The sequence below is a fragment of the Felis catus genome, chromosome A2 (assembly GCF_018350175.1).
Source record: "Felis catus isolate Fca126 chromosome A2, F.catus_Fca126_mat1.0, whole genome shotgun sequence".
NCBI lineage: Eukaryota > Metazoa > Chordata > Mammalia > Carnivora > Felidae > Felis > Felis catus.
Window position 1 is genome coordinate 146,657,287 of NC_058369.1, and position 12,597 is coordinate 146,669,883.

At 44.7% G+C, this 12,597-nt stretch overlaps 2 protein-coding genes across 4 annotated transcripts in view; both read right to left on the reverse strand.

Annotated features, from left to right (window-relative positions):
• The window catches only part of COPG2 (COPI coat complex subunit gamma 2), a 117,817-nt gene extending 110,294 nt beyond the window's left edge, over positions 1-7,523 (reverse strand). Inside the window, exons 1-4 of the mRNA XM_023250572.2 lie at positions 7,369-7,523; positions 6,163-6,215; positions 5,311-5,391; positions 1,525-1,596 (exon numbers count right to left, since the gene is read on the reverse strand). Of these exons, the coding sequence (XP_023106340.1) occupies positions 1,525-1,596; positions 5,311-5,391; positions 6,163-6,215; positions 7,369-7,405 (243 nt within the window). The 5' untranslated portion in view covers positions 7,406-7,523. The remainder of the gene's footprint in view (positions 1-1,524; positions 1,597-5,310; positions 5,392-6,162; positions 6,216-7,368) is intronic.
• Positions 7,524-7,736: 213 nt separating this feature from the next.
• TSGA13 (testis specific 13) overlaps positions 7,737-12,597 on the reverse strand; it is a 93,026-nt gene continuing 88,165 nt past the window's right edge. For 2 of the 3 annotated variants that reach the window (XM_006929378.4, XM_006929379.5), the window contains 3 exons: positions 10,285-10,424; positions 9,624-9,751; positions 7,737-8,009 (listed from right to left, as the gene is read on the reverse strand). In XM_006929378.4, coding sequence (XP_006929440.1) covers positions 7,840-8,009; positions 9,624-9,751; positions 10,285-10,424 — 438 coding nt within the window. In that variant the 3' untranslated portion in view covers positions 7,737-7,839. The remainder of the gene's footprint in view (positions 8,010-9,623; positions 9,752-10,284; positions 10,425-12,597) is intronic. The other variant, XM_019825810.3, reaches the window with a different exon arrangement.

Here is a 12,597-nt window from a genome sequence, read left to right on the forward strand (position 1 = left end):
ATTCTACGGTAATCATGACGGTTCTGCTTCCCTGATTGAATTCGCCCCAAATTTCTGGTATAGGAAGTGATTACAGGGAAACAGGACCTTAACAATAGAAATCTGAAATTGCTTCTCTGATTTGATAAAAGGCATGAATGGCCCCATTTCCAGTTGTAAAGGGGATACTCGTCGTCCAGGGCATGCAGGGGCCAAAGTACTTAAATCATCACCTGGAGAAGCAGATTCAAGGACCTATAGAAGACAAGGCTTGGGTAAGCCAGTAGTGGCTGCCATGGAATGTACTGTAAACATGGGTTCTTATAATGGGTTAGTTGCTTCTAAGGACGCCGGAGAACTTGGTCAAAGAAATGAGTCCAGAGTTTTAAATTCATTGCTCAAAGTCTAGGTGAGGGACTAGAAATTTTCTAGAACGCCTTGATAGAAAGCCTGTGTCATGTGGACACAGGGCCAAGAATTCTGAAAAGCAAATCCTCTGTGTGGCCGAGTTATAATGCAAAATCAATACCCACCCTGCAGGGAATCTTAGGTTAAAGGGAAGACTTTGATCAGGAAGGAGTGAGACCCTGGGAACTGGGATGGGGACATACGGGCAGATTCTGAGAAAGCTGGGCCTAAACTCCCCAGGCCTCCTGGGCAAGTAGCAGCTCTTTATTCTGTCCGAGGAAAGGAGTCTCCCTTTGCCTGAAGAGTGTGTAACAGCCTCAACTGAGACAGTTGCCTGACAAGGGACTGCTGACGTTCGTAAGGAGTCACCTCCTCCTGAAACTTATCATTACCCAGACACTTAACCACACTCACATCCTACAAGTTTCTGGGGGTTGGGCACAAAACGTGGCCTGGAAAGATATGCAAAACATACCAAAACACTGCAAGATTGGGACAGTTTATGTCACCAGAAGGGTGGGAAATAGATCTCCCCAGACTCCCTTCTCTGCAGGTTCTGAGCTAGAGCCGGACAAAAGAGAAATACGCAACCACATTTAGAAGACGGAAGCAAAGCTGTGGCCATCATGCTCTGGGAGTCGGGGTGGCTTACGGCAGAAACACAAACGCTGAGGTGCCGGGAGCTTTACTTTGTCCTTTCTCTTCTTTTTCCCTCCCCATGTCCTCTTCCCCACTGTGTATCCGGCTCATCTTCTTACCTGCCCGACCCGCTGACCAACGGCAACCCCAGGCTCACCAGAAACTTGACTATGAACTTAGAGAGGTGGTAGCTATGTCCACCGACTTCCACACCAGTCCACTTTCGCCGTGGCGTGCCACAAGCTGGATGGGAATGGCTTTTATGACTGTATGACAGATGCGGGGTGGGGGAGGGGACGGCTTTATGCTATATTCTATCCGTCTCTCATGCTCACATGGCCGTTAATGAACATTGAAAAATTTGATGAAGATAAATAACGTTTAAGTAGTGCTAAATATTGCAAGCAACCTTTCCCAATTTAGAACATTCGAAGCTCCCCCAGGAAAAAGAATAAAAGGAGTTTTTCCAGCCGAAAAGAATAAAACAAAAAGACTCACGTCGTTGGATTGAAACAACCGAGTCATTGCAAAGAAGGCTTCTGTGGCTTCCATAGTTCCAAAGTGCTCACCCTAAGGAAAATTTAAAACAATTTCTTAAACTTAAATAAAGCATACCAAGGATTTTCTCTGTATTTCTCTTTATTTCTGCAAAAGTCTCTTAGAACTCGGGAAGAAAATCTCTTTGTAAACATTCTGCCTCCACGCTGTTTTTCTGGCTTTCAATTTATAAACGTGCATGGCCATTTTGTCCACTCCTTATTTAAAATAATTTAGTATCACAAGCCATGCTATGAAAGTTCTGGAATAGTAGTCTCTAACCTTTTAGCAGGAACTATTTTAATTTCCCTAGAGAACTGCAATTTACAAGGAGGTGGAAAATAATAGCAAATTGAGTTTCTAATCAGAATGGCATGTTATTACTACACCACCTACAAGCAGAGATCACACCTTTTCCATTTCCATAATCCAATGCCCAGCACAAAGCCTGACATATTATAAGAGCATAATAAATATTAAATTGTAAAGAACTACATATTAGGAATCCTAGAAAACATGGCAAAAAGGGACCAACTGAAAGGGCAGGAACCAGATTAGTTATATGAAAGTAAGCCTTTGGATGATGCTTTGCATCAGAACTTTACTGCGCTTCATAAATCACCGGAGGAGCTTGCCAAACGCAGAATCTGATTCAGTGGCTCTGGGTGAAGCCTGAAAGTTTGCATTTCTAACTAGCTCCCGGTGATGCAAATGCTGCTGGGCCTGGGAACATTTTTTTTTAAGGCACAAGATGCTAGATAACCTATTTCACTCACAGTCAAAAATCCCAGATTATAGACCGCCTAAAACATGACCATTTCAATATTGAATTTCATTAAAAGCAAGCCTATATAAGGCATTGGGCTCAATCACTTCAATCTATTTGTCACTTACAAGAATAAGAGTTTATAAGAATAAACAGATTCTGATGAAAAACTTTAAAAGTTTAGGATGAAGGACAAAGTATAAGAATTTACAATCATTTATTTTTATTTATTTTTTAAATGTTTATTTATTTTTATTTTTTTATTTTATTTTTTTTTCAACGTTTATTTATTTTGGGGACAGAGAGAGACAGAGCATGAACGGGGGAGGGGCAGAGAGAGAGGGAGACACAGAATCGGAAACAGGCTCCAGGCTCTGAGCCATCAGCCCAGAGCCTGACGCGGGGCTCGAACTCACGGACCGCGAGATCATGACCTGGCTGAAGTCGGGACGCTTAACCGACTGCGCCACCCAGGCGCCCCTTAAATGTTTATTTTTGAGAGAGAGAGAAACAGAGCACAAGGGGAGGAGGGGCAGAGAGAGAGGGAGGCTGGAACCTGCTTCTAAAATCCGAAGCAGGTTCCAGCCTCTGAGCTGTCAGCACAGAACCTGATGTGGGGCTCAAACCTATGAACCACAAGATCATGACCTGAGCCAAACTGGGACACTCAGCCACCCAGGTGCCCCTACAATCATTTAAATCAGAGTACCCAACTTGCTCACCAACAACGGATTTCCCCCTCTTTCTTTCATAAATATGTAGGGAATACACACAAGTCCATGCACTTTTCAGTCCTATCAACAGGCCCTAAGTCCCTACTTTTTGACTTGAAATTTAGAATATATGAATAGGCCAACTGTGGTAGAAATTTAGAAGTATTTTTCCATAAAGCATTACCAACAACTAGACAAAAGATTAAACTAAGGTTCCCAAACCTGTTTCCGTAGTTGACTGTGTTTATCATATTGTACTGGTAATTTCCTTATCAACATAACTAAATGTTTCAACATGAGTTGCTCAGCAAAGAGGCATTGGCCAATATAAAAGTATATGCTACTTGGGGCACCTGGGTGGCTCAGTCGGTTAAGCATCCTGCTTCGGCTCAGGTCATGATCTTGCCATTTGTGAGTTCAAGCCCTATGTGGGCTCTGTGCTGACAGCTGAGAGCCTGGAACCTGCTTCAGATTCCGTCTCCCTCTCTCTCTGCTCCTCCCCCACTCGTGCTCTGTCTCTCCCTCTCCCTCTCTCTCTCTCCCTCTCTCTCTCTCTCTCTCTCTCTCTCTCTCCCTCTCTCTCTCTCTCTCAAAAATAAATAAACATTAAAAGATATTAAAAAAAGTATATGCTACTCTGCACCAACTTCATCTACTGGAAACTCTGCTTATAGGGGCGTGTGGGTGGCTCAGTCAGTTAAGCATCCGACTTCAACTCAGGTCATGAATTCAAGTTCATGGGTTCAAGCCCGCATTGGGCTCTGTGCTGACAGCTGGGAGCCTGGAGCCTGCTTCAGATTCTGTGTCTCACTCTCTCTGTCCCTCCCCAGCTCACACTCTGTCAAAAATAAATAAACTTTAAAAAAAAAAAAAAAAGAAAGAAAGAAACTCTGCTTATATAATGGATTTAGTCAAGGACACAATGTGTGCTACAAAAAATTAAATCAGGGGCGCCTGGGTGGCTCAGTCGGTTGAGCGTCCGACTTCGGCTCAGGTCACGATCTTGCGGTCTGTGAGTTCGAGCCCCGTGTCAGGCTCTGGGCCATCAGCCTGCTTCCGATTCCGTGTCTCCCTCTCTCTCTACCCCTCCCCTGTTCATGCTCTGTCTCTCTCTGTCTCAAAAATAAATAAATGTTAAAAAAAAAAAATTAAATCAAACAGACTTTGCTTTAAATGTTTCTAATATGGTACCACGGAGGGATAGGATGTTTGTGTAGGAATGTATTTTATGGAAAAGTATGCACTCGATGCTCAGTCTCCATTTGCAAATTACAAATCATTAAGTCTCTGAATGAGGCCTTCAGTCATGAAATACAGTAAAAGTAAAAGATATTCTCAGGGAATTCAAATTGGAAACCATACTCTTCTTACCACCATATGTAAACCACTGGAAGTCTGTGTGTGTGTGTGTGTGTGTGTGTGTGTGTGTGTGAATCTAAGAAACAAAATCACATTTTCTAAGTTCCTAGACATTTCATGACACTTTTTTAGTCCGAAGCAAAACAAACCAAAGCACAAGAAAAAACAAAATTAATAACAACAACAGCAAACAGACTCTATGTTCCATCACAGCAAATACTTTTGTTGGTTTTCTCTGTTACATCCCCAGTGCCTAAAGCAGCATAGGAGTCAGCAGGTGTATTACAAATATTTGCTGAATGACCGAATGAAAACTATTCCTGAATGTATGTGTCCAGGACTATTCGCAACGCTCTACACTCATTACCTCATTGAATCATTACAACTTTATAAAACAGGTATTATCATAATCACCATTTATAGAAAAGGACACTAAGGCACGACATGGTGAAACTCAGAATCATTCTGCTTGCCATGGTACAGTAGGGATAATAAATAAAATCTATTAAAATCAAAGCTTGAAAAACATCACTATTATATTCCTCCCCCTCAGCAAAAGGTAAAATATCTATTTGGAATTTGTCGAAGATTTTGTACTACATTTTGGGGGGGACATAAAGACCTCTGAACAAATCTGAACAACAGGCTTTAACATGAACTAATGCTTGTTAATTTCAAATTGATGTTGAGAATCTACCACGTGCTTGGCTGGTCTGGAACCTCATGAATAAAACAGAGGTATGTCATAATCCTTGTCCTCAAGAAGTTTTACATATCATTTACCTTAATCAAACACTGCAGACTTTTAAATTAAGTGAATTTTAAAAAATAAATAACGATACTTTCCAGAAAGTGCTTCACTGCATGTTATTCCAGGAAACAAATCTGAAGAAAATCAAAATAGTCTACCTGGTTCAGTAAGTAAAGAATCTTCGTAAGAATATGTAAACATCTTCTTGGATTGATGGGTGTTTCATTGAATATACGAGCCTATGGGGACAAAAAGCATTGTTACACTAGTATATTTTCTATCACAGATTGCAAAAAATCAACTGTAATCAAACAGACATATTCTAATAAACATAAAATAAACATTTTAATCACAATATCCAAATAATGTTGTTTACAGTTTTCAATTCATCATACTATATGATACATTATTAGATACGGCCTTGACTTTCTACCTCCACTAACTCCTTCCCTTCGATCTAGTACATCAATTTTATGCGCTTTATGTGTTAAGAATCACAGTATTTATCTACACCATTTGAAAACAATTAATGTCCACAACTTCCTTCAGTAACCTTACACTAAACACCTCTTTAGCATTGTATTTAAAATTATCACCATGTAGCAGAGTCTACGTGTTTTTGCATTTCTATAAATTCTAGACCTGCTTCTGATTAAGTAACCCCTCTTCCTTTTCCCTCAAGTCTATATTCTCTGAACACAGTTATTATATTCTTCAATTCTTATTTTTGATCATAGTATTCAAGCAGCTCTCTGCCCACCATCTAAAATGGAATAGAAAAGAAAGAACACAGGGTGCCAGCTCAGGTCATGATCTCAGGGTCTGTGAATTTGAGTCCCCCATGGGGTTCTCTGCTGTCAGCACAGAGCCCACTTCGGATTCTCTGTCCTCCTCTCTCTCTCTGCCCTTCCCCCGCTTGTGCTCTCTCTCTCTCTCTCTCTCTATTATCTCTCCCTCAAAAATAAACAACTTAAAAAAACACACACACACAATACAGTTCCAAGTCATACCTCCTGTAAGACAGCACTCTTCTCCAGATGCCGAAAAGGATTGGAGCCACTACCTATATCATAAACAAAAAATGTCTTTAACAGCTGTCCTAGACAAACTTATCTACAGAAGGGTATTGATTGCTTGGGGTATCTCACCTAAGTGAAGTGACCATTTGGATATCACAGTGACAACCATTACTATTATGCATATAAGCTGAATAAAATCATTTTGATCCTGGTACTGTCATTGCTATCCTTATAAGATCTCGTACTTCTGTTTTGCAGGAACTCTGCCCAAAACGAGTGTCTTCTTTCCCTGTCCTCTTTTTACATGAATGTTACAAGTATATGTCATGTGCACACAGCTAAGATTAATGAGATTGTGGTAGGGCCCTTTGGATTTCCCTAAAGGCAAGCACTATCTTTGGTGTTTCCAACAATTTCTGCGAGGCAGAAAAGAGTTTAGCAAAGAATCCTGCAAAGCTGAAAGGGGCCGTGGAGATTTACAAACCCAAACCTCTACCACACCACGGGACAGCACCAAACATTGAGGGCTTTGGGTTTGGGGATTGGGTTTGTTGTTGTTGTTGTTGTTGTTTTTAGGTGGCTTGACATCTTCCCCATTTGCTCTGGACCAAAGACGGGTTATCAAGAACGCAACTGACTTTTGGATGCCGGAGCATTAAGCGACCGATGTACCAGGGGGCACTCTTAACCCCCCTGGGAAGACTGGAAGGTACAAGGCGCCTCCAAGTTCATACACACACAAGTCCCATCGAGCCCAGACCCACTCTGGGCCTCCCACTACCAGCGCCCCCCCGCCTCGCCCACGCGCGCACCCACTCCCTCCGCCACGCGCCGTGGGCCCGCCTCCTCTGCGGGCAGCCCACCCCAGGCGAGCGCGGCGGAGGCGGCTCCGAGGGGCTGCGCCCAGGGGAGGGGGCGGGAGCGGGGGGCGGGGCCGCCGAGCTGCCCAAGCGGCGCGCGGGCGCGGGGCGGGAGCGCGCGACCCGAGGGGAGGCTCCGGCGCCCGGGGGAGGGGCTAGGGGCAGGCCCCCGGCTGCAGCAGAGCGGAGCCGGGCGGAGGGAGGAGCGGGCTCCAACTCCGGCCCCCTGGCACACCGGCGCCCACGCCTTCGGGTCCGCGGCCCCCAAGAGCAGGTGGCGGCGGGCGAGGAAGGGGCCCCCGCGGCGGAGGGTGGGCGTCAGAAGCCCAGCGCGTACCAGACTCCTCGTCCTTCTTGTCGAATTTTTTAATCATCTTGGACGACTTCCCAGCGCCCAGACCCACCGCAACCGTCCCAGGCGCCGCAGCCGGCGAGCGGAAGAGGCTGCAGGAAGGCCGGCCCCGTGCTCTGGAGCCGGTTGGGTCGCCGTCCCGTCACTCGGGGAGAAGGCCCGCCCTTCCCCGGCTGTCGCGGCCGCTCTTGTCCCCTGGGGACGCGGCCACGCCCTCTCCTCCTCCCCCAGCCGGGCGGAGGCGGGGCCAGGCGCTGGGCCCCCGGGGCTGCGTCCTGGCCCCTACCGCCACCGGTCCGAGCTGGGGCCAGCCCCGGCCCACCCAGCCAGCCACAGGGCAACCCAAGCCCGAAGCGGGCAGAATGCGATTTTATTTGATTGGCACGTCGTGGATGGCGACTTCCGCAGGCCCCTTAGTCTCTGGAGACCGAAGCGAGAGGCCTGGAGGATTTGTTTTCACTTGATGACAGTGGCGTTTTTTATAATCCACTGCTGGGCCCTTCCATTGCGGAAGGCGTTCTCTCCTGGCACAGTTGTGGTGGGTTTCTCTTCCAGGAGCGATGAAAGGGTTAGTGGTTCCCAAATCATCTTGGAAGTCGGCATGTCACTCCCTGACTTGGCGACTGCTGTTAACAAAGCACAGGGCACCTTAGTGAATGTGCACATCCAGAGGATCTGGAAGGACACCCAATGTGAGGCAAGAAAGAGACCCACTTGGAGGGACCAGAAAGCTGGTCTTTACTCTTAGCAAGAGGGTAAAGTTCGCATCACGGACTACCATGCCCAACCTTCTTTATAGTTCTGGATTCCTTCCCTTCATCAAAACCCAGTTTAAAACACTGCCAGTTTAGTCTTCCCTGTTTCATCCCACCCCTTTCAAATGATTCCTTCTGCAACCATGTGGACACCCAGGTAACTCTTACTAAGGTGCATTAGCTTGTAGTCTTTTCCTAAAGTGGAGGTGGTTTTCAGTTCTCCTGAGAGTGTAACTAAGAAAATGTTTCTGCCTTTGGTTTCAGTGGCATCACTTTATCCAGATTCTCTTTTAACGTCTGCCTGTTCTTGGACGCTTCCATGGCGGGCTCCTCTTGCTTCCATCCCTCCCCACTTTTGGGATGCGTTATGCCTTGTAAATGTCCCTGACTCGGCTTCCTTATTCCTACTGCGATCGCCTTAATTCGGGCCCTGTCCTCTAACTCCTGGACAGCCTCCTAATCAGGCCCATCCAAACCTTCTCTGTGTAATCTTTATTTGGATGCCTGGTAAACAAGGAAAGTGATTGGCTACTGGCAGAAGGAGGGCTGGCTGGCGGCCTCTTTTGCTTGAAGTGGAGACATTGTCTCAACTTCACAGACCCATTCTTTAGGGAAAGCAACATAATGGGCTCTTCAGATACTGTTATGTAAAGTAAGTATGTACTCACTTTTCTTGAGGGAAACTGTAAAGTCTCCAGAAATCTAATAATTGTTGCAGACTGAGATATTAAGTGTTCTGTTCAGAAATGTAAATTAGGTAGATCATTAACAGGTTCTTGCCTGTTAATGATCTACCCAATTTACATTTTAATTTTTAATTATTATAAATTTGACTAAGTGTATGTCAGAAAAAAAAATGTGACTAGTACATCAAGCCCATGATGTCAGTGATGTAGTATTAGGACAGGAACACACACACACACACAAACAAACAGGGGCGCCTGGGTGGTTCAGTTACTTGAGCATCCGACTCTTAATTTCGGCTCGGGTCGTGATCTCATGGTTCCTGGGTTCGAGCCCCGTTTCAGTCCCCGTGCTAATAGCACTGAGCCTGCTTGGGATTCTCGCTCTCTCCCTCTTTCTGCCCTTCCCCCCCCCCCCATCCTCCCAACCTCGTTCCCTCTCTCTCAAAATAAATAAATAAACATTTTAAAAAAAGAAAAAACAAAAAACCTTTTAAAGAAAAACATTATATGAGTAAGGGCAAATAACACATCAATATGGCGAAAACTATTAGAGTGGTAGGTGATGTCGTCTGGGAAACACCACACTAGAGCTTTCTTGAAATTTGAGGGTTTAAATGGGATCCAAAGCCTAGTGCCACCTGGGCCTCTTAACAGTTGTTAGCTTCCATGCTATGAGAAAAAATAGTCTCCAGAACCTCCACGAGACTTGTTGATTTGCCCTTTTCTCTTGTCCCCCAAAATTTGTGCCTCCTGCCCACCTCAGATCTGTAAGCCATTGCTTTGAAAGAAAGCAGCTTACCAGCTTTCTTCATATCTCTTTCACAGACTGAAGCAAAGTTGAGCTGAGGGTACATTTTTTTCTGTTTCTGCAAAGCACAGACCTTCATATACTGCCCGTCACTTTTGAAATCATTGTAGGTGGAAAACCTTCACAAAGAAAGCTCATTTAGTAGATCCTAGGGCAGGGGGTTAACGGAACCAGTCACTACTTTATCAGATTCTGGGGGAGAAGAAAGGACAGTGACTAGATGGTGTTCATTGGTGGGAGTATTGCTCTGTGGGAGGGAAGTTTCTAGAACCTAGCATTGTAAACCTGTGCAGGAACTCCAGAATCTCTTACCTCTTCCCCAAATTAGATGTGGGCTGCTCCTATAACTCATTTCAAATGAAATCTCACAGCACCTTGTTCCTAAACTGCAGCCCTCTATATGCCCTAAGAGAAAATTTTGTTCTTTTTCTCACAGAGATCTTTGAGTACTTCCGGTCACTCTCAAAAATCATTCTTAGTGAAAAACCTTAATTTTGATTAACTCTCATCAGGGTCTAAATGAGGTTGGGGGTCATGTAGGGAAGCTGTCTCATCACTATGCAGTTATATATATTTCCTACAATCAAAAGTTTTTAAGTTGTGATAAAAAGAGCAGCATGAATAAGGAAAAGAGAGGAAGGAAAATATTCACCTAAACCACTGTTCTTGCTTGGATGTAGGATCAGCCAACAGGGTCACAGGAAAGGTTGGTTTCAGCTCAGATCTTAACTTTTTTTTCTGAGACATCAGGGGTAGGCAGAAGTTCTCAGGGGGGTTGTGCTGGTAACCTTCCTGCAGCAGAGGGAAGAAGGGTCAGTGAAGGAGGAAGCTGAACCCTTGGCACTGAACTAAGTTCCCGGGCTAAGCTTCAATTCCTCTAAAAGGATGCGACAAACCCTGCCAGAGAGGGGAAGTGGGGACTGAAACCAAAAGAAGAGGAAGCCGTTCCCTGAGTGGGCTAAAACACTAGACCCCCTTATCCATGGAAGATACATTCCAAGACCCCCAGTGGATGCCGAAAACCATGAAGGGTACCAAGCCCTAGACATATACTATCTTTTTTTCCTATACATACATATGATAACGTTTAATGTATAAATGAGGCACAGTGAGGGATTAATAGCAATAACCAATAAAATAGAATAATTATAATGTAACAAAGGTTATGTGAACGTGGTCTCTCTCTCTAAAAATAGCGTACCGTACTGACCCTTCTTCCCGTGATGATGTGAGAAGGTAAACTGCCTACATGATGAAATGAGGGAATGGCGTATGCTCTGTGACTTAGCATTAGTCCCTCTTGATTAGATTATACCCAGTTTGATTGTGGGTGACTGAAACCCTGCAAAGGTAAACCACAGATGAGGGCTGGGGGTGCGGGGGGTGGGAACGGGTGTACCTATTTGCTTTGTTGTCAAAAAACTTGTCCAAAGCTTGGTCAGTTTCCTAAGTAATTGACTGGACTTGCCCAGTGGCCCTTTGAAGTGAACAGCAGAGGAATTTACCCAGTTTTGAGAAGGATTCAATTAGTGAATCGCTTAGGAAGCCAAGCATTTGGTACTAAATTGGGAGATAGATCCATGGGACCCTACCTTCCTTTCTCAAAGATGACTGCCTCATTCACATTCCCTTCTCTGTCTGCAGTGAAAAGGTCACAGAATGGGATGTTTTGTGAGGTAATAATTTCATCATTACTAAAGGTCATAGAATCAAAGACTTTCAGAAAAGCTCTTAAAGGTCATCCAGTCTAACCATTCATCTGACCCCCTAATCCCCTCCACAATATTACTACTAAGTAAGTGGTCAATCTTCCTACACCTAAAAGCCCAACCTGTTTCACCTTTGCTCAGCTGTTAGCTATCTCCCTGTAACTTTGACCCTGCGGCTCAAACAGAACAAATCCAATGTCTCTTCTGCAGGGTCCTTAAAGAATTCGAAGAGATCCATCACGTCCCTCCTAAGCTCATTCTCCTCTCTTAGGCTCAACGTTGCCAGTATTTTGAACTTTCTTTCATGCGATGTGGCTTTGGGCTCCCTCTCCTTCTGCTTTTTCTCATCGTAACTAACTCATTTGAGAAAGCGACCGTATATATTCTTTCTAATATGCGACAATCTGAAATGAAAACAATATGCTAGCAACCGTGGGACCATCACCTTGCTAAAGACTCTATTCAAATGTCATCACCTCTTCCAGGAGCCTTGCCTAACTACACCATCTAAAATTGCCTCTCACTCTCATTGTGCTCCATTCCCTTATCCTGCTTTGTCATGGCACTTAGCGCATTATATAGTATCTGTGTGATCGTTTGCGTGTTGATGGTCTGTCTACCTCACTAGAATTAAACATCATTCAGGCAGTCCTTGGGGTAGTCACTGATGTATCCCTACTACGCGTAACAGTGCCTGGCACAAAGTAGGTGCTCCGTAAATACTCGTTGAATGAACGAAAGAACGAATGAATGACTAGGCTGATTAAATGACAACACAGTGAGTAAAATTCTCATAGAATTTTAAAGCCTCTTTAAAAAAAAATACTTCTGGGGCGCCTGGGTGGCTCAGTCGGTTGAGCGTCCGACTTCGGCTCAGGTCACGATCTCGCGGTCCGTGAGTTCGAGCCCCGCGTCAGGCTCTGGGCTGATGGCTCAGAGCCCGGAGCCTGCTTCCGATTCTGTGTCTCCCTCTCTCTCTGCCCCTCCCCTGTGTTCATGCTCTCTCTCTGTCTCAAAAATAGACGTTAAAAAAAAAATTAAAAAAAAAATACTTCCTGTTGAGCCATGTCTTTTAAATGCTGTACTTGTTCTCTTTAAGCTCTTCCAGTTTGGAGGAACTTCCGTTCACGTTACCTCAACAAAAAGAGATTTTACTCTAAAAAAGCACATGTGCCTAGGAACGAAGTCATAGCTACCAATCTGGCCACAAAAAGAGCAGAAACTCTGCAGAGCTAGATCTCACAGCAGAAAAACAG